This window comes from Lampetra fluviatilis, chromosome 72 (genome assembly GCF_964198595.1).
Source record: "Lampetra fluviatilis chromosome 72, kcLamFluv1.1, whole genome shotgun sequence".
Taxonomy (NCBI): domain Eukaryota; kingdom Metazoa; phylum Chordata; class Hyperoartia; order Petromyzontiformes; family Petromyzontidae; genus Lampetra; species Lampetra fluviatilis.
Genome location: NC_136346.1, coordinates 1,066,851 through 1,085,933, shown reverse-complemented (window position 1 = coordinate 1,085,933; position 19,083 = coordinate 1,066,851). Strand labels below are relative to the sequence as shown.

At 54.5% G+C, this 19,083-nt stretch overlaps 1 protein-coding gene across 5 annotated transcripts; it reads right to left on the bottom strand.

The window, feature by feature from the left end:
- Nucleotides 1-4,644: 4,644 nt before the first annotated feature.
- On the bottom strand, nucleotides 4,645-18,302 carry LOC144953121 (uncharacterized). Of its 5 annotated transcripts, none has more exons than XM_078883668.1 (5): nucleotides 18,014-18,302; nucleotides 13,339-13,567; nucleotides 12,170-12,406; nucleotides 8,352-9,256; nucleotides 4,645-4,798 (listed from the first exon to the last, which is right to left on the bottom strand). In XM_078883668.1, exons 1-5 carry the CDS (start codon nucleotides 18,166-18,168, stop codon nucleotides 4,771-4,773), a joined length of 1,554 nt encoding a protein of 517 aa, XP_078739794.1. In that variant the 5' UTR covers nucleotides 18,169-18,302; the 3' UTR covers nucleotides 4,645-4,770. The 5 variants fall into 5 exon arrangements, with proteins under 5 accessions (XP_078739794.1, XP_078739797.1, XP_078739796.1 ...); XM_078883671.1 differs by having other exon boundaries at nucleotides 12,194-12,406; XM_078883670.1 differs by having other exon boundaries at nucleotides 4,646-4,798; nucleotides 8,352-9,232.
- Nucleotides 18,303-19,083: the final 781 nt, after the last annotated feature.

The following is a 19,083-nucleotide window of genomic DNA, read 5'->3' as shown; positions in this document are numbered from 1 at the left end:
TCGATGTCTGTGTGGCAGAGGTCGCAAACGGGTTTTGATTCCTTACCCGCACCCGGCCGCACCAGGGTACCCTACCCGGCCGGGTACAGGTAGGGTACGGGTATCGGGTACCTGATTGCGACCTCTGGGATGAAGCCATGTTGCAGGCGCGGGTGGGTTGATTCTAGGAACTTGAATTGTGAGAAGAGACAAGACGTTGGGAAATGAGTGACAAACGGTGACTCACCAGTGACTCACGGCCAACCCGTACCCGGCCGCACCAGGGTCGCAAACTCTCCCACTCACCCACCCACTAATTCAGCTACTCACTCCCCCACCCACTCACTCACCCACCCACTCACTCACCCACCAACCAGAGGTCGCAAACGGGTTTTGATTCCTTACCCGTACCCGGCCGCACCAGGGTCGCAAACGGGTACCCGTACCCGGCCGGGTACGGGTAGCCGGGTATCGGGTAGGGTACGGGTACCCGGTTGCGACCTCTGCTGTGTGCAAGTCCATGTGTGCGTCTGCCTTTTTCGCCCGGGCAACGCCGGGGACTTACCGCTAGTTATGAATATTGGTCGCGAAAAGCCTACACACGTTCAACCGATGGTGTCTTGATATTGTAGGACTAGCTTCCTTTAAATATTGCGAAGCCCTCTTTCGTAGCGGGGGGCGAGTTTTTATTAAAAAAAGAAAATACATCGAGTGAATGAACGACGGTGGTGGTGGAGGTGGTGGTGGACAAGCGGGGGCTGAGATCCTCCATCCGCAAGTCATCCCCCGCCAGCGATACAAATCAATAAAAACACACCGCGCTTAAACCGAGTTGATTATTTTTTGACCCCCATCTCCACCGATGTTTATTTGACAAGAGTTGATTGGGATGGGTTAGAGAGGGCGGGGCGGGGGGTATAGAGGGGGAGAAGCTAAATGTGGTGTGAAATCTTATCACAATTTAAAAAAAACCACACTAACGATCATCCAAGGGAGGAGGGGGGAGGCAGGGATACTGCTGCTGCATTACAGCAGTCGTTCAGATTACTTATTTTTAAATTTTATATAAAAACACAAAACCCACCCCCCCCACCCACCATCCCCCCTATCCTCAAGCTAGTCTCCCATGGCGGAACGCTACGTAGTGAACATACCTACGTTCAACTTCTTCCGCACCGCCGTACGTAGCTAACCGCCTGCTACATCGGAGGTGCGCGGTGGGGGAGGGAGGGAGGGGGTCAAGGAACTTAAACACAAAAAGCCGCAGTCAAGGAAGGAGCAAGCGAGACCGTTGGGATACATCGTGCCATCATCATCGCCACCATCGCCACCATCGCCACCATCGCCACCATCACCACCATCACCACCACCACCATCAAGCGAGGCCGTTGGGATAAATCGTGCCATCATTGCCACCACCATCACCACCACCATCACCACCACCATCACCACCACCATCACCACGCGAGGCCGTTGGGATAAATCGTGCCGTCATCGCCACCATCACCATCACGTGAGACAACATCGTGCTATCACCACCATCACCACCACCACCATCACCACCATCACCACCACCACCATCAAGCGAGGCTGTTGGGATAAATCGTGCCATCATCGCCACCATCACCATCACGTGAGACAACATCGTGCTATCACCACCATCACCACCATCACCACCACGTGACACAACATCGTGCTATCACCACCATCACCATCACCACCATCACCACCACGTGACACAACATCGTGCTATCACCATCACCACCATCACCACCACCGCCAAGTGACACCTCCGTTTCACACAGAACTGCCGCCCCCTCCCGCCCGAGGAAGTGGCAATCACAGAGCTACCTCCGAGATCCCCTCCCCTCCAGACCGGCTCTCTGCCTCCCCCGTAAAACTTTCTCAACGGAGTGGGGGGTGGGGGGGCGATCGGTTGGTCCAAATTCGGCGCACGAGCAACGGAAGTCAATCGGCAGGGCGTTCAACGCGGCAGGCGCTGGTAGCGAAACGTCGGACCAGGGTGGGGGGGGAGGGGGCTAAAGGCTGTACCGAGGGCTGTGTGTGACGTGGCCTGTGTCTCTACAGGCCTGCGTGGAAAATTCAAAAACCTCAAATTTGACCGACACTGCCCATAGACTCAACACTGCCACCCATAGACTCAGCACTACCCATAGACTTACACTACCCATAGACTAGCTTTACCCATAGACTAACACTACCCATAGACTAACACTACCCATAGACTCAACACTACCCATAGACTCAACACTACCCATAGACTAACACTACCCATAGACTCAACACTACCCATAGACTAGCTTTACCCATAGACTAGCTTTACCCATAGACTCAACACTACCCATAGACTGACACTGCCCATAGACTCAACACTACCCATAGACTGACACTGCCCATACACTAACACTACCCATAGACTTAACGCTACCCATAGACTAACACTACCCATACACTAACACTACCCATAGACTCAACACTGCCCATAGACTAACACTACCCATACACTAACACTACCCATAGACTTACATTACCCATAGACTCAACACTACCCATAGACTTACACTACCCATAGACTCAACACTGCCCATAGACTCAACACTACCCATAGACTCAACATCACACCCGGCGATCCCCGCGGCACGGCCGGGGTGGGTGGTGGTGGGTCAGCCTGGGACCCCCTCGTGGCAACAGCCCACGGTACAGCAACAACAGCAACAACAAAAGTAACAGCAGCAACAACAGAGACTACATCGTCGCAGGCGGAACGTTGCGAGCAAGTAACGTGAAGCAAACGTCTGGGTGTGGTGTGCGTGGTGTGTGTGGTGCGTGTGTGGTGCGTGTGGGATGTGTGTGCGGTGTGTGTGGTGTGCGTGTGTGGTGCATGTGTGTGGTGCGTGTGGGGTGTGTGGTGTGTGCGTGGTGTGTGTGGTGCGTGTGGGGTGTGTGTGCGGTGTGTGCGGTGTGTGTGGTGTGCGGTGCATGTGTGTGGTGCGTGTGGGGTGTGTGGTGTGTGCGTGTGTGGTGCGTGTGGGGTGTGTGCGTGGTGTGTGCGCGGTGTAGTGTATGTGCCGTGTGTGCGGTGCGTGTGGGGAGTGTGCGTGGTGTGTGTGGCGTGTGTGTGTGGTGCGTGTGTGGTGCGTGGTGTGGTGCGTGTGTGGCGTGGTGTGTGTGCGTGGTGTGCGTGGTGTGTGTGCGTGGTGTGTGCGTGGTGTGTGTGCGTGGTGTGGTGCGTGTGTGGCGTGGTGTGTGTGCGTGGTGTGGTGTGCGTGGTGTGTGTGTGTGGTGCGTGTGGGGTGTGTGCGCGGTGTGTGCGGTGTGTGCGGTGTGTGTGGTGTGCGTGTGTGGTGCATGTGTGTGGTGCGTGTGGGGTGCATGTGGGGTGCATGTGGGGTGTGTGTGGTGTGTGCGTGTGGTGCGTGTGGGGTGTGTGCGGTGTGTGTGGTGTGCGTGTGTGGTGCATGTGTGTGGTGCGTGTGGGGTGTGTGGTGTGTGCGTGGTGTGTGCGCGGTGTAGTGTATGTGCCGTGTGTGCGGTGCGTGTGGGGAGTGTGCGTGGCGTGTGCGTGGCGTGTGCGTGGCGTGTGCGTGGCGTGTGTGCGTGGCGTGTGCGCGTGGCGTGTGCGCGTGGTGTGTGGCGTGTGTGTGGCGTGTGTGTGGCGTGTGCGTGGCGTGTGTGCGTGGTGTGTGGTGTGTGCGTGGTGTGTGTGCGTGGTGTGTGCGCGTGGTGTGTGCGCGTGGTGTGTGGCGTGTGTGTGGCGTGTGTGTGGCGTGTGTGTGGCGTGTGTGTGGCGTGTGTGTGGCGTGTGCGTGGTGTGTGTGCGTGGTGTGTGTGCGTGGTGTGTGTGTGCGTGGTGTGTGTGTGCGTGGTGTGTGTGTGCGTGGTGTGTGTGCGTGGTGTGTGTGCGTGGTGTGGTGAGTGGTGTGTGCGTGGTGTGTGCGCGTGGTGTGTGCGTGGTGTGTGTGCGTGGTGTGTGTGCGTGGTGTGGTGTGTGTGCGTGGTGTGCGTGGTGTGTGCGTGGTGTGTGCGCGTGGTGTGTGCGCGTGGTGTGTGTGCGTGGTGTGTGTGTGCGTGGTGTGTGTGCGTGGTGTGTGCGTGGTGTGGTGTGGTGTGCGTGGTTGTCAACACCGCAGTGGTTGCGACGGTCGCCACGACGACGACCGCGACGGTCGCCACGACGACGACATCCGCAGTGACGGTCGCCACGACGACGTCCGCAGCGACGGTCACCACGACGACGGTCGCCACGACGACGTCCGCAGCGACGGTTGCCACGACGACGACGACGTCCGCGACGACGACGTCCGCAGCGACGGTTGCCACGACGACTGCGACGGCGGCGGTCGCCACGACGACGATCTCCGGCGTGAGAGCGACGAGGACGAGGAGGGCGGCGACGACGCGCGGCGACGCGGAGTATGTACACGTGGGGGGGGGGGTGGGGGTAGGGGGGGGGGGGGTAGGGGGGTGGGGGGTGGTGGTGTACACGTGGGTGGGGGGGGGGGTGGGGGTAGGGGGGTGGGGGTGGTGGTTTGGGTGGGTGGGGGGGTTGTAGGGGTGGGTCTGGGGAGGGTGGGGGCTTGGGAAGGCGGGGTTGGTGGGAGGGGTAGGAAAGGTGTAGGGGTGGGTGGGGATGTCGGGGTGGGTGTCGGGGTGGGTGTAGGGGTGGGTGTCGGGGTGGGTGTAGGGGTGGGTGTAGGGAGGGGTGGGTTTGTTTTGTGGGTTCACCGTGGGGGGCTCTCACGAAGATTTAACTCTGCCGCAGTCGAACGATCACTGTTGATAATACTCGTACTGATACCTGCAACGCAACGCACAGAGCCAGCCGGTGAGACACGGACACACAGGGACCCACACGGCCACCCACAGACACCCCCACCAACCCACAGGGCAAGCCGGTGATACACACACACAGGGACCCACAGCCACCCCCACCAACCCACAGAGCCAGCCGGTGAGACACGGACACAGGGACCCACAGACACCCCCCCACAACCCACAACCGCCATTCGCCACTAAGTGGCGGTGACATCACCACGACGCTTGTGCCAGGCCAAGTGCACCTTGAGGCTACCACGTGAAGTGTCGAACGCCTGCTGGCAGGAGGTCACGGGGCAGACCCAGCACACACACAGGGACCCACAGACACCCACAACACACAGAGTTGTGCGCCTTTTGGCGTCATCTGGTCCAACACCACGCGAGACTAGGCTCGAAGGAAAGCTGTCTCGGGTGTGGACCAATCAACTTCAAGGACAATGCACACATGTTATCAGAGTTGTGTTTTTTGTTTGCATTACGACTGCAGGTATTGTGGTCTATGCAAACATGACTCCTTGTAAAAAAGGTGTCAGTTTTGTTGCCAGATAAAAGGGTAAAAGGCCAATTAACATGTTTTTTACTGGCAAATGAGGTTCCAATGGTGTAAATGCTTACCCCGAGCTCTCATACTATGATAGTGCATTGTCGTTGAGTTGTGCGCCTTTTGGCGTCATCTGGTCCAACACCATGTGAGAGAGACTAGGCTCAAAGGCTCTATTATTATATTTTGGTACTGGCAAAGGAGGTCTAATGATGTAGAGTGACTCACGTAGCAGCTCAGCGGGACCTCACACAGTTTAGTTTAAGTGTAGAACCCAATTGCAGAGGCGTATAGACTCATTACAAAGAGACCCATAGCCTCATTACATAGAGAGCAATAGACTCATTACATAGAGATCCAGTCATTACACAGAGACCCATAGCCTCATTACACAGAGACCCATAGCCTCATTACACAGAGACCCATAGCCTCATTACACAGAGACGCATAGACTCATTACATAGAGATCCCGTCATTACACAGAGACCCATAGCCTCATTACACAGAGACCCATAGCCTCATTACACAGAGACCCATAGCCTCATTACATAGAGACGCATAGACTCATTACATGGAGACCCACATTCATCACAGAGACCCATAGCCTCATTACAGAGAGACCCAACAGGTCCCTGCGGGGTGGGCTGGTAGGAACGAATAACCAAAGAAAATAAACATCATGTATTATTACATTTGTTTAGCCAGGAAAGCGTCACTGAGTCTAAAGGTTTTTGTAGGGTCCTGCCAAGTGTTTGCAGTAGGGGGCGATGTTGCTACACCTAATCGGACGATACGAAGGGAGAGTTTGAGGCCTAGTTCTAGGCTTTAGGCCTAGCTGTAGGCTTGAAGCCGCTGTGAGTTAATTTTTAATTAAAATGTTTTAATTATTAATGTAAAAGCTTTAAATGTTTCTATTTAAAAACATCAGGGAATGTAACATTGTTAAACACTAACTCCCTTTCACACACGCGGGGGTACGATACGAAGGGAGAGTTTGAGGCCTAGTTCTAGGATTTAGGCCTAGCTGTAGACTTTAGGTCGCTGTGAGTTAATTTTTAATTTGAATGTTTTAATTATTAATGTAAAAGCTTTAAATGTAAATGTTTATATTTAAAAACATCAGGGAATGTAACATTGTTAAACATTAACTCCCTTTCACGCACGCGGGGGTACGATACGAAGGGAGAGTTTGAGGCCTAGTTCTAGGCTTTAGGCCTAGCTGTAGGCTTTAGGCCGCTGTGAGTTAATTTTTAATTTGAATGTTTTAATTATTAATGTAAAAGCTTTAAATGTAAATGTTTCTATTTAAAAACATCAGGGAATGTAACATTGTTAAACATTAACTCCCTTTCACGCACGCGGGGGTACGATACGAAGGGAGAGTTTGAGGCCTAGTTCTAGGCTTTAGGCCTAGCTGTAGGCTTTAGGCCGCTGTGAGTCAATTTTTAATTTAAATGTTTTAATTAAAAACTATCTCAGGGAATTATAAGGGAATGTTACACTTGTTTAGCCAGGAAAGCATCACTGAGTCTAAAGGTTTTTTTTAATTAAAAGCTATCTCAGGGAATTATAAAATAAGGGAATGTTACACTTGTTTAGCCAGGAAAGCGTCACTGAGTCTAAAGGTTTTTGTAGGGTCCTGCCAAGTGTTTGCAGTAGGGGGCGATGTTGCTACACCTAATCGGACATCGGACGGACGATATAATCTATTGTAGGCTGGTTCACTTCGTTCCTACCAGTATAACCTCCAGAGACCCATAGCTTCATTACATAAAGACCCATAGCCTCATTACATAGAGACCCACATTCATCACAGAGACCCATAGCCTCATTACATAGAGACGCATAGCCTCATTACATAGAGACCCACATTCATCACAGAGACCCATAGCCTCATTACATAGAGACGCATAGACTCATTACATAGAGACCCATCGTTATACAGGTAGGAACAACAGGTTCCACACTGCCCACCAGGGATTATTTGTCTGTCGTGCATATCCACACCCTCGATTTGTATTTCAAAGTGCGCTTCGGGCGGGCTAAGCACCACGTGAAATAGAGCCGGACTGAAACCCCATTCTCTCGTTTTGCCGTTTCAAGGGTCGATTGTTGTCGCTGCGACGCATCATTGGCTGGTGTCCCCCTCTCGCCGATCGAATGCCGAGCACATTTACCCGCCCCCGCCCCGCTCGTTGTTGTGAGCGTCGCTCCTCCTCCCTCCGTTGTTGCTGGAGGGCGACTGCCTCCAACTGCCCAGCAGCGTCCTTCACGAGCCTCCTCCTCCACAGAGGCCGATCTTGACACCGCTGGTACCGGTCATCGGCAAGTCCACTCAGCTCCACGTCCTCCTGTACCACGTCGCTCCATCTCTTCTCTAGCCCGTGCGGCGCGCGTTTAGCCCTCTCGATCCGGCCGAACAAAAGCTGTTTAGGCATGCGGTGGCTGGGCATGCGGGCTACATGACCCAGCCAACGCAGCCTTGCCTCCACGAGTAACTCATTGGTGGGAATGTGTCCAGATCTTTCAAGGATTTGTGTCCACGTTTCGCAAGCGTGGGAGAAGGGAGGGCACGACCGTGGCCGAGAAGACCCGAAGCTTCGTGCGGAACGACAGACCAGGTGGCTTCCACACAGCAGCGTTACGCAGCCGATGAAGAGATAATGCCGACGGACTGATTCGGAGCGAGACCTCCGCTGTCAAACCGGAGGTGGTCATAGTACACACCCATACACCTGGGCAGACCTCTCCACTCTCATGCCACGCTCAAGCCGACCCCACGTCGACTCCACGTGACACCAACACGGCGGGAAAGCGGCAAGAGCCGGGCCCACGCGCCAAAACGGCCGCCGCGCCTCCAACGCCACCACGGCCGAGGGGTCAATCAAACCCAACAACTCCCAAAAAAGCACCACGACGACCAACGCCGCCACGTCACCCGCGACCCTCCCACCCGCCCTCCCCGCCGCCCCCGCCCCCTTCGCCTCCGTACCTGCTGCGCGTGGGCGACACCCGGGAGCGCTCGTATCCGTACGAACCGGGCCCCGCCGCGGCCACGCCGGCCCCGCCGCGGCTCACGGGGCTCCGGTCGCGACCGTACCCGAACGCCGACGCCGACCCGGTCCCCGGGGGGCCCGTGCCGGGGGGCACCGTGGCCGCCGCAGCGGCCGCCGCGGCCGACGACAGCCGCTGCTGCTGCAGGTAGTCCAGGTCCCCGGCGCCGCCGCCGCCGGCGCCGCCCGCGCCGCCCCCGGCCCCCTGCGGGTAGGCGGCGGCCGCCGCCGACGACGAGGCCGCGGCGGCCGCCGCCGCCACCGCCGCCGAGTACGCGGGTCGGTAGCGCTCGTAGTAGTCCACGTAGCTGCCGTACGCCGCCGCGGCCGCCGCCGCCGCCCGGGCGTCGCGCTGGTCGCCGTACGCGCCGCCGCCGCCTCCGCCGCCGGCGGCCCCGTACGCGCCGCCGGCGCCGCCCCCGCCGTAGGCCCCCGCCGCGGCGCCGTACGCCCCCCCGGCGCCGTACGCGCCGCCCACGCCGGCTCCGTACGCCCCCACGGCGCCGTACGCGCCGCCGCCGCCGCCGTACGCCCCGCCCACGCCGGCCGCCCCGGCCATCGCCTGCCCCATGTGGGCCGCCATCGGGGGCGGGGGTCCCATCGGGGGCGGGTAGGGCCCCGGCGGCGGGGCGTGGTGGTGGTGGTAGCCGCCGCCGTAGGCCGCCGCGGCCGCCGCCGCCGCGGCCGCGCTGCCGTAGGCGCCCGCGGCTCCGTAGGCCCCGGCCGCCGCCGCGGCGCCGAAGTCGGCGCCCCCCAGGGCCCCCACGCCCCCCAGGGCGCCGGCCACGCCGCCGTCGGCCCCGTTGCGGTAGCGGTCCTGCTGGTTGCGAGGGCCGCCGTTGTCCTGGGGAAGGGGGGGGGGGGGTTGGGGTGGGGGAGGGGGGGGGAGGTGGAAGGAGGAGGTGGGGGAGGAGGTGGTAGAAGGTGGGGGAGGTGGAGGAGTGGAGAGGTGGGGGAGAGAGGTAGGGGAGGTGGGGGAGGAGGTGGGGAAGGGGGGGTGTGGGGTGGGGAGGGGGGGGAGGTGGAGGGAGGAGGTGGGGGAGGGAGAGGTGGAGGGGGGGAGGAGGTGGGGGAGGGGGGGTGTGGAGAGGGAGGTGGAGAAGTGGAAGGGGGAGGTGAGGGAGAGAGGTGGGGGAGGTGGAGGGGGGAGGTGGGGTGTGGAGAGGTGGGGGAGGTGGTGGAAGGTGGGGGAGGTGGAGTGGAAGGGCAAGGTGGGGGAGAGAGGTGGAAGAGAGAGGTGGGGGAGGTGGAGGAGGGGGGTTTGAGGAAGTGGAGGGGGGAGGAAGTGGAGGGGGTAGGAGGTGGGGAAGGGGGGGTGGAGAGGTGGGGGAGGAGGGGGGGGGGTGGAGGTGAGGGAGGTGGAGGGGGGAGGAGGTGGAAGGGGGAGGTGGTGGACAGAGGAGGTGGAGGAGGAGGGGGGAGGTGGAGGTGAGGGAGGTGGTGGACAGAGGAGGTGGAGGAGGAGGGGGGAGGTGGAGGTGAGGGAGGTGGTGGACAGAGGAGGTGGAGGAGGAGGGGGGAGGTGGAGGTGAGGGAGGTGGTGGACAGAGGAGGTGGAGGAGGAGGGGGGAGGTGGAGGTGAGGGAGGTGGTGGACAGAGGAGGTGGAGGAGGAGGGGGGAGGTGGAGGGCGCGAGGGTGGGGGGGAGGGGGGGCGGCAGGATTTAGATTCAGTGGGGGATCTTTTAGTCTCATGGGTGGGGGAGATACTCCCACCCCTCGTCACACCACACCACACACACCACACACACACCACACCACACACACCTCACCTACCCCTCACCCACCCCACCCACCCACTCCCACCAATATCGGCCATTTACCACCAAGTGACAGTGACATCACCACGCCGCCTGTGCCAGGCAAGGTGCACTTGGAGGGAGCCAAGTGAAAGTGTCAAAGTGACAGGAGGTCTCGGGACAGACCCAGCAGGTGCCATGGGTCGGCTGAGGTGAGCGGTAGATGCACCACCAGCTGTACCCCCTGCTGTGCCAGGCTAGGTGCAGGTCTCGGGACAGACCCAGCAGGTGCCATGGGTCGGCTGAGGTGAGCGGTATATGCACCAGCAGCTGTACCCCCTGCTGTGCCAGGCTAGGTGCAGGAGGTCTCGGGACAGACCCAGCAGGTGCCATGGGTCGACTGACTGAGATGACCGGTAGATGCACCAGCAGCTGTACCCCCTCCTGTGCCAGGCTAGGTGCAGGAGGTCACGGGACAGACCCAGCACGTGCCATGGGTCGACTGAGACAAGAGGTAGATGCACCAGCAGCTGTACCCCCTGCTGTGCCAGGCTAGGTGCAGGAGGTCACGGGACAGACCCAGCAGGTGCCATAAGTTGGCTGACTGAGATGACCGGTAGATGCACCACCAGCTGTACCCCCTGCTGTGCCAGGCTAGGTGCAGGAGGTCTCGGGACAGACCCTGCAGGTGCCATGGGTCGACTGAGATGACCGGTAGATGCACCACCAGCTGTACCCCCTGCTGTGCCAGGCTAGGTGCATTTTAGCAACGGGAGTCCCGAAGAATGTTCCATGTGGCCAAATCTCAAGTGTGTTAACACGGCTTTCTATGAACTCACTGTCTGTTGTATCCTCAAATCTTGTAACTCTATTTTAACCCACTTCCCAATGTGGTATCGACTGGACTTGGTATACTTGTGTCATACTGATGACAATACCATATTCTATCATAAAAAATATATTTTTTTCAACATTATTTGTTTAAATTTCGATTTAAAGCTTCCTTCGTCACCTGAGGACGGCTGCTTGCGTTGTGGCCGAAACGTCGTGAGAATTGTATTTTATTATGTTTTATTTTGATTATTTTATTACTTCCCTTCTACGTGACTTTACCGAAAGAACCAAGAAGATTATTTCTTTATATGTTATGTTTCGGCTTGGCTCTAATTGTCCACGCTCAACTGACGTTGGCTGTAATTGGCCACGGTCCCTTACGTTGTGGCAAGCTTCGGGGCCACTTCCTGGAGTCGTGGAGTTATCCCATTACTAGTACGCTACATTTCATTAAAGCGTGTTTTTTAAAAAGTTTTTTTAAATATTACTTATTTCTGTTCATGGATCTGCCAGATGGAGTTTGGTTAGAAGCCATCATCACGGCAATGCCCGTTCCCCCTTAAGTCTCTGGCACGGTGCTTCCTTTGGCGTTTCCATCCTTTGGTGCTTTGTAGAGGGGTCACCAGCCCCCTCGCACGCACCGATCTATCTCCACACCAGAGGTCGCAACCGGGTACCCGATACCCGTACCCTACCCAATACCCAGCTACCTGTACCCGGCCGGGTACGGGTACCCGTTTGCGACCCTGGTGCGGCCGGGTACGGGTAGGCCGTGAGTCACCGTTTGTCACTCATTTCCCAACGCCTTGTCTCTTCTCACAATTCAAGTTCCTAGAATCAACCCACCCGCGCCTGCAACATGGCTTCATCCCAGAGGTCGCAATCAGGTACCCGATACCCGTACCCTACCCGGCCGGGTACGGGTATGGTACGGTGAGTGAGTAAGTGAGTGGGTGAGTGAGTGGGTGAGTGAGTAGCTGAATTAGTGGGTGGGTGAGTGAGTGGGAGAGTTTGCGACCCTGGTGCGGCCGGGTACGGGTAGCGAATCAAAACCCATTTGCGACCTCTGCTCCACACACAACCCCCACCAACACAGCCCGCACCGCACACGCAAAAAAAACGTAGACTCGTCGCCGCCGCGCACACACACAGACTTGTGGACTCACGCAGACCCGTTAGACTCACATAGAGACCCATCGACTCGCACACCTTGGGACAATCCTTGGACCAGTGGCCCTCTGAGCCGCAACGGAAACAAACCGTGCGGCCCCCCATCCCCGGCTGGGTGCGCAGGCGACTACGTGACAGCTGGACCGAGATCCGGCGGCCTTTAAACTCGGTCTCGTCGAGGCCTCGGATGGCTTCCAAGGCATCTTCCTCTTTGTCCATGTGCACGAACGCGTAGTCCTGGGAGCGAGAGTTCTTTGGGAGTGACGTAGAAGCGGGAGGGAGGGGGGGAGCGCAAAAAAAAAGGGGGGGAGGGAAGAGATGTAAATGATGGGGAGGGGTGGGGGGGGCACGCGATTGGCACACGCAGCAAGACGCCGAGACACACGCACGCTGAGACACGCACACGCACCACGACGCTGGTGCACACGATGACAGACACACACACGATGACACAGACACACACACGATGACACTGAGACACACGCACGCTGTTGCACACAATGACACAGACACACACGACGACACAGAGACACGACGCTGAGACACGCACGTCGGCACATGCCAACGACACTGGCACACACACACACACGTAGGCACACGCCCCACGATGCTGGCGCGTACGCAATGACGCTGGTGCACACGATGACAGACACACACACACACGATGACACAGACACACACGCAACGACACAGACACACACAAAAAGACACACGCACACACGATGACACAGACAAACACACACGATGACACAGACACACACACACGCTGTTGCACACGACGACACAGACACACGCACACACACGATGACACAGACAAACACACACGATGACACAGACACACACACGCTGTTGCACACGACGACACAGACACACGCACACACAATGACACACACACACACACGATGACACTGAGACACACGCACGCTGTTGCACACAACGACACAGACACACACAACGACACAGACACACACACACACGATGACACACACGCACGCCGTTGCACACAACGACACAGACACACACGCACGCTGACAGATACACACACGATGACACAGACACACGCACGCCGTCGCACACAACAACAAACACACACGCACGCTGACACAGACACACACACACGATGACACAGACACACGCACGCTGTCGCGACGACGCCAAAACACACCGCCCCCCCCCCCCCTCACCTTGACGATGTCGCACTCGGCGACGGGGCCGTACTCCTCGAACTTGGCGCGCAGCTCCAGGTTGGTGCAGTCGGCGCTCACGTTGCCCACGTAGATCTTGGTGGCGCCCGCCAGGCTCACGCGGCCCAGCCCGCCCAGCGAGGAGGCGCCGCCGCCGCCACGAGGGCCGCCCCCTCGCGACGCCTCCACGTTGATCTGCACCCCGTGCAGGACGTGGCGGTTGAGGCCCCTGTGGGAGTAGAGGGGGGAGGGGGGAGAGGGGTTGGTGGTGGTGGGGTTGGTGGTGGAGGAGGAAGGGCGGTTGGTGATGGCGGAGGTGGGGGGAAGGAGGGAGGTGAGAAGGGGGTGGGGGGAAGGAGTAGGGGGGGGAGAAGGGGGAGGGGAGAGAGGGGTTGGTGGTGGAGGGGTTGGTGGTGGAGGAGGGGTTGGTGGTGGAGGAGGGGGTGGGGGGAAGGGGGAGTAGAGGAGGAGGGGGGGGGGTTGGTGGTGGAGGAGGGGTTGGTGGTGGTGGAGGAGGAAGAGGGGAAGGAGGGAGAGAAGGGGGTGGGGGGAGAAGGGGGTGGGGGGAGAAGGGGGTGGGGGGAAGGAGGGAGAGTTGTACACAGCATAATATTAATATACAAATGTATATAGAATAGCATTTACATGTCTATGTAAAATAATCGATATATTACATATGGATATATTATTATTAAATTAGGGGCGTTTTTGTTGTTTCATAATTGAGTAGCACCTATACTGTATAATAATAATATAATACGTGTGTATCTTATATTATCACACGTGTATCTGTATACTATTATATACATATTACTGATAATACAAACGTGTATCTTACATACACTTGATACAGATATTTTGCTGTGACAGTTTCACCTGAAGACGGAAGCTTGTGTTGCCTCCGAAACGTCGTGATTTTTAATATTTTTATTAATTTTAATTTCATTTTTTACCTACGTCACTTTACCGAAAGAACTCAAGAGTATGAATCCTTGCAGTCACGAAAGCTTCAAATCTATAATCTTACATACAGGTCCGTCCCTGAGTTACGATGGGGTCCGACTTACGATATTTCGATCTTACGATGGCGATACGACAAAATTTCCATCACTATGAAAAATATAATGATAGGTTTTTACCCTTTCTACTGGTACAAGAACTGACACCTTTATACAAGGCATCATGTTTGCAATAACCACAACACAAGCAGTCAAAATGCAAACAAAAAGAAACAACTCTGATGATGATAATGATATGCACTGTCCTTGAAGTTGATTGGTCCACACCCGAGAAAGATTTTTTTAGAGCCTAGTCTCCATTGGTGTTGGACCAGATGACGCCAAAAGGCGTACAACTCAAAGACAGCGCACTATCAGAGTATTGAGAGCTCGGGTAAGCATTTACACTATGAGACCTCCTTTACCAGTGGCAAAATATAGTAATAGGTTTTTACCCTTTCAACTGGTACAAAAACTGACACCTTTATACAAGGCATCATGTTTGCAATAACCACAACACAAGCAGTCAAAATGCAAACAAAAAGAAACAACTCTGATAATGATATGCACTATCCTTGAAGTTGAAGTCTCGGGTGTAGACCAATCAACTTCAAGGACAGTGCATATCATCATCAGAGTTGTTTCTTTTTGTTTGCATTTTTACTGCTTGTGTTGGGGTTATTGCCAACATGATCCCTTGTATAAAGGTGTCAGTTTTTGTACCAGTTGAAAGGGTAAAAACCTATCACAAAAATTGCCATCAACAACCTAACATCGTTCAAGTATGCAGACGACGGACAGAATGTTGGTGAGTAAAGCGCAATATGATACGTTACGTTCAATGCATGTACGATACGTAGCTTTAGCGATTTCATTTTAAGGTTACCACGATACGTTCAATGCATGTTCAAAGTTTGTTTATAGCAGACAGGTTTGTTTCCTGGAAAAAACTTTCTATTAAATTGCAGTTCATATAGGTAGGCTAAAAATGTACCTTGTTTTTTATACTTTACATTTTACTGTGCAATACAGTATTGTAATTAAATACAGTTTATGGTATATACAGTACGGTACTGTAAATTGCTGTTTTGCTAAATTATCACCATTCTTTAAGACTCCTTCGACTTAAGATATGTTTGACTTACGATGTGGTTGTCGTAACGCATCACCATCGTAATAAGAGGACTACCTAGTAATAGGTTTTTACCCTTTCAACTGGTACAAAAACTGACACCTTTATACAAGGCATCATGTTTGCAATAACCACAACACAAGCAGTACAAAATGCAAACAAAAATAAACAACTCTGATAATGACCAGTTGAAAGGGTAAAAACCTATTACTATATTTTGCCACTGGTAAATGAGATGTTTCATACTGTATACGTGTACACTACATATACTATTCTATACACACACACGTATGTAACATTATAAACATTTTCTTTAAGGCTCGCCACACACACACACTCGCGCAATGTTAGCGAGTCGATTCACACCACTGTTAGAATTGTTGCAATTAAATTAGCGGCGTTTATTTAGTTACGAATTTAACATTTTTATTGTTTTAAAATTTTTAGCTTCCATCTCGCGTTTCTAGCCAAGGCCCAGGCTTTTGAGGGACCTTAGCTTACGGAATAGATTCAAAATGATACACATATATAATTATACGTATCATTATATACATGTATTAAGTATATGCTTTAATACATTATAAACACACGTAGAGTATAATAAATAATATAAATGTTATTTGTTTCCATCTCGTGTATTCTAGCCAAGGCCCAGGCTTTTGAGGGACCTTAGCTTACGGCATAGATTCCAAATGATACACATATATAATTATACGTATCATTATATACATGTATTAAGTATATGCTTTAATACATTATAAATACACGTATAGTATAATAATTAATATAAATGTTATTTTAGTTTCCATCTCGTGTATTCTAGCCAAGGCCCAGGCTTTTGAGGGATCTTAGCTTACGGAATAAATTCCATATTACACACAATTATACTTACATATGATTATATACACATTGTACACATGATGTTTATACATATTATAAACATGTATAATATATTATTACATTTATTTTAGTTGAGATTTTGCGTTTTCAGCCTAGGCTGCCGAGTGACCTAACACGCGTAATTTTCCTTATTATGCACATTATTTATATTATATACATATTGTATAGACGATTATACACATTATATATTATACACACACGCGTATAATATGAAGTATTATTATTAATTTTATTAGTTTCCATGACGAGTTTCCAGCCAAGGCCTAGGCTTTCGAGTGGGCCTAAGCGCGCGAAATCGATTCCTATGGTGCTGGACACCGGAATCGAATCGACCGAATCACAAACTTTTAACAAACAAAAAACATCTCCTCACCCTAAATCAAACGCGTTTGCGGCAGATGTTTCACCTAAATCGCCTCGGACACCCACACCACACAAACAAACCCCTAATCTTTAACGAACATTTAAAAAAAAAATCGTTAATACCGCATCGATTCTAGCGAATCGTTTCGAATCGTCGGAATCGATTGCGTGTGCGTCTGAGGCCTACGAAACCGCCGCGATGCCGATTTGAACGGGTCTCTGGGCCTCCCCTAGGTCGACTCAGCCTCAAACGAGTACCTGGTATAGCGGTGTAGTGAAGATGCCGATCTGAACGGGTCTCTGGGCCTCCCCTAGGTCGACTCAGCCTCAAACGAGTACCTGGTATAGCGGTGTAGTGAAGATGCCGATCTGAACGGGTCTCTGGGCCTCCCCTAGGTCGACTCAGCCTCAAACGAGTACCTGGTATAGCGGTGTAGTGAAGATGCCGATTTGAACGGGTCTCTGGGCCTCCCCTAGGTCGACTCAGCCTCAAACGAGTACCTGGTATAGCGGTGTAGTGAAGATGCCGATTTGAACGGGTCTCTGGGCCTCCCCTAGGTCGACTCAGCCTCAAACGAGTACCTGGTATAGCGGTGTAGTGAAGATGCCGATCTGAACGGGTCTCTGGACCTCCCCTAGGTCGACTCAGCCTCAAACGAGTACCTGGTATAGCGGTGTAGTGAAGATGCCGATCTGAACGGGTACCTGGGCCTACCCTAGGTCGACTCAGCCTCAAACGAGTACCTGGTATAGCGGTGTAGTGAAGATGCCGATCTGAACGGGTCTCTGGGCCTCCCCTAGGTCGACTCAGCCTTAAACGAGTACCTGGTATAGCGGTGTAGTGAAGATGCCGATCCGAACGGGTCTCTGGACCTCCCCTAGGTCGACTCAGCCTTAAATGAGTACCTGGTGCGGTGTGTAAACATCGCTAGCACTGGAGAGACAAAGGCGGCCGGGCGTGGTGCTGGCCACCCACCCCCTCGTGTGCCACAGTGCCGGTAGCCTTCATAGGTGCTCGCTAACACTGCACTTGCCCCTACAGTCTGCTACAGGCTACACGGGGGAGCTTTGTCTTTGTTAGAGTATCTGTAGTACGCGAAGGTGCTCGCTTACAGCACTTGCCCCTAGTTTTCTACAGGCTACACGGGGGACCTTTGTCTTTGTTAGTGTGTGTGCGTGTATCTTTAGTACGTGAAGGTGCTCGCTAACAGCACTTGCCCCCCCAGTCGTCTACAGGCTACACGGGGGACCTTTGTCTGTGTGTCCGAGGCCTACTACTCACCTAATGGCAGCCTGCGCCTCGTCCTCGCTGGGCATGTGCACGAACGCGTAGTCCTTGATCTTCTCGCACTCGATCACGGCGCCGAATTTCTCGAACAGCTCCTGCAGCGTCTCGCTCGTCGCCTGCGAGGGCACGTTGCCGATGAAGATCTTCATGGCTGCTGTTGTTGCTGCTGCTGCTGTTGTTGTTTTAAAACTGTGGTGGTTGTGGTTGTGGTGGCGATGGTGCCGACGATGATGATGAAGGCGCGAGACGCTTCTTACAAAATGGCCGTTCGGTTTCGTAGGGGGGGAGGGGCGGGGGGAGCGGTGGGAGGGGGAGGGGCTTGGGAAGGGGGAGGAGCTAGGAAGGGGGGGGGGGTTGGGGAGGAGGGGCTAGAGAAGGGGGAGGGGTTATAAATGGGGGAGGAGCTAGGAAAGGGGAGGAGTTAGAGAGGGGTTGGGGACGGGGTTAGAGAGGGGGGAGGGGCTAGAAAGGGGGAGGAATTAGAGAAGGGGGAGGGACTAGAAAGGGGGAGGAGCTAGAGAGGGAGGAGGGGCTAGAGAGGGGTTAGAAAGGGGGAGGGGCTAGAGAGGGGTTAGAAAGGGGGAGGGGCTAGAGATGGGGGAGGGGATAGAGAGGGGTTAGAAAGAGGGAGGGGCTAGAGATGGGGGAGGGGTTAGAAAGGGGGAGGGGCTAGAGAGGGGTTAGAAAGGGGGAGGGGCTAGAGATGGGGGAGGGGATAGAGAGGGGTTAGAAAGGGGGAGGGGCTAGAGATGGGGGAGGGGTTAGAAAGGGGGAGGGGCTAGAGAGGGGTTAGAAAGGGGAGGAGTTAGAGAGGGAGAGGGGGTATAAAGGGGGAGGAGCTAGGGAAGGGGAGGAGTTAGGGAGGGGTTGGGGGCGGGGTTAGGGAAGGGGAGGGGTTAGCGAAGGGGGGAGGGATTAGGGGTAGTATCTCTTAGAATCTCTCATTTACTTGATACAGCAATCTTGCTGTGTATCACTTGATACAGCAATCTTGCTGTGTATCACTTGATACAGCAATCTTGCTGTGTATCACTTGATACAGCAATCTTGCTGTGTATCACTTG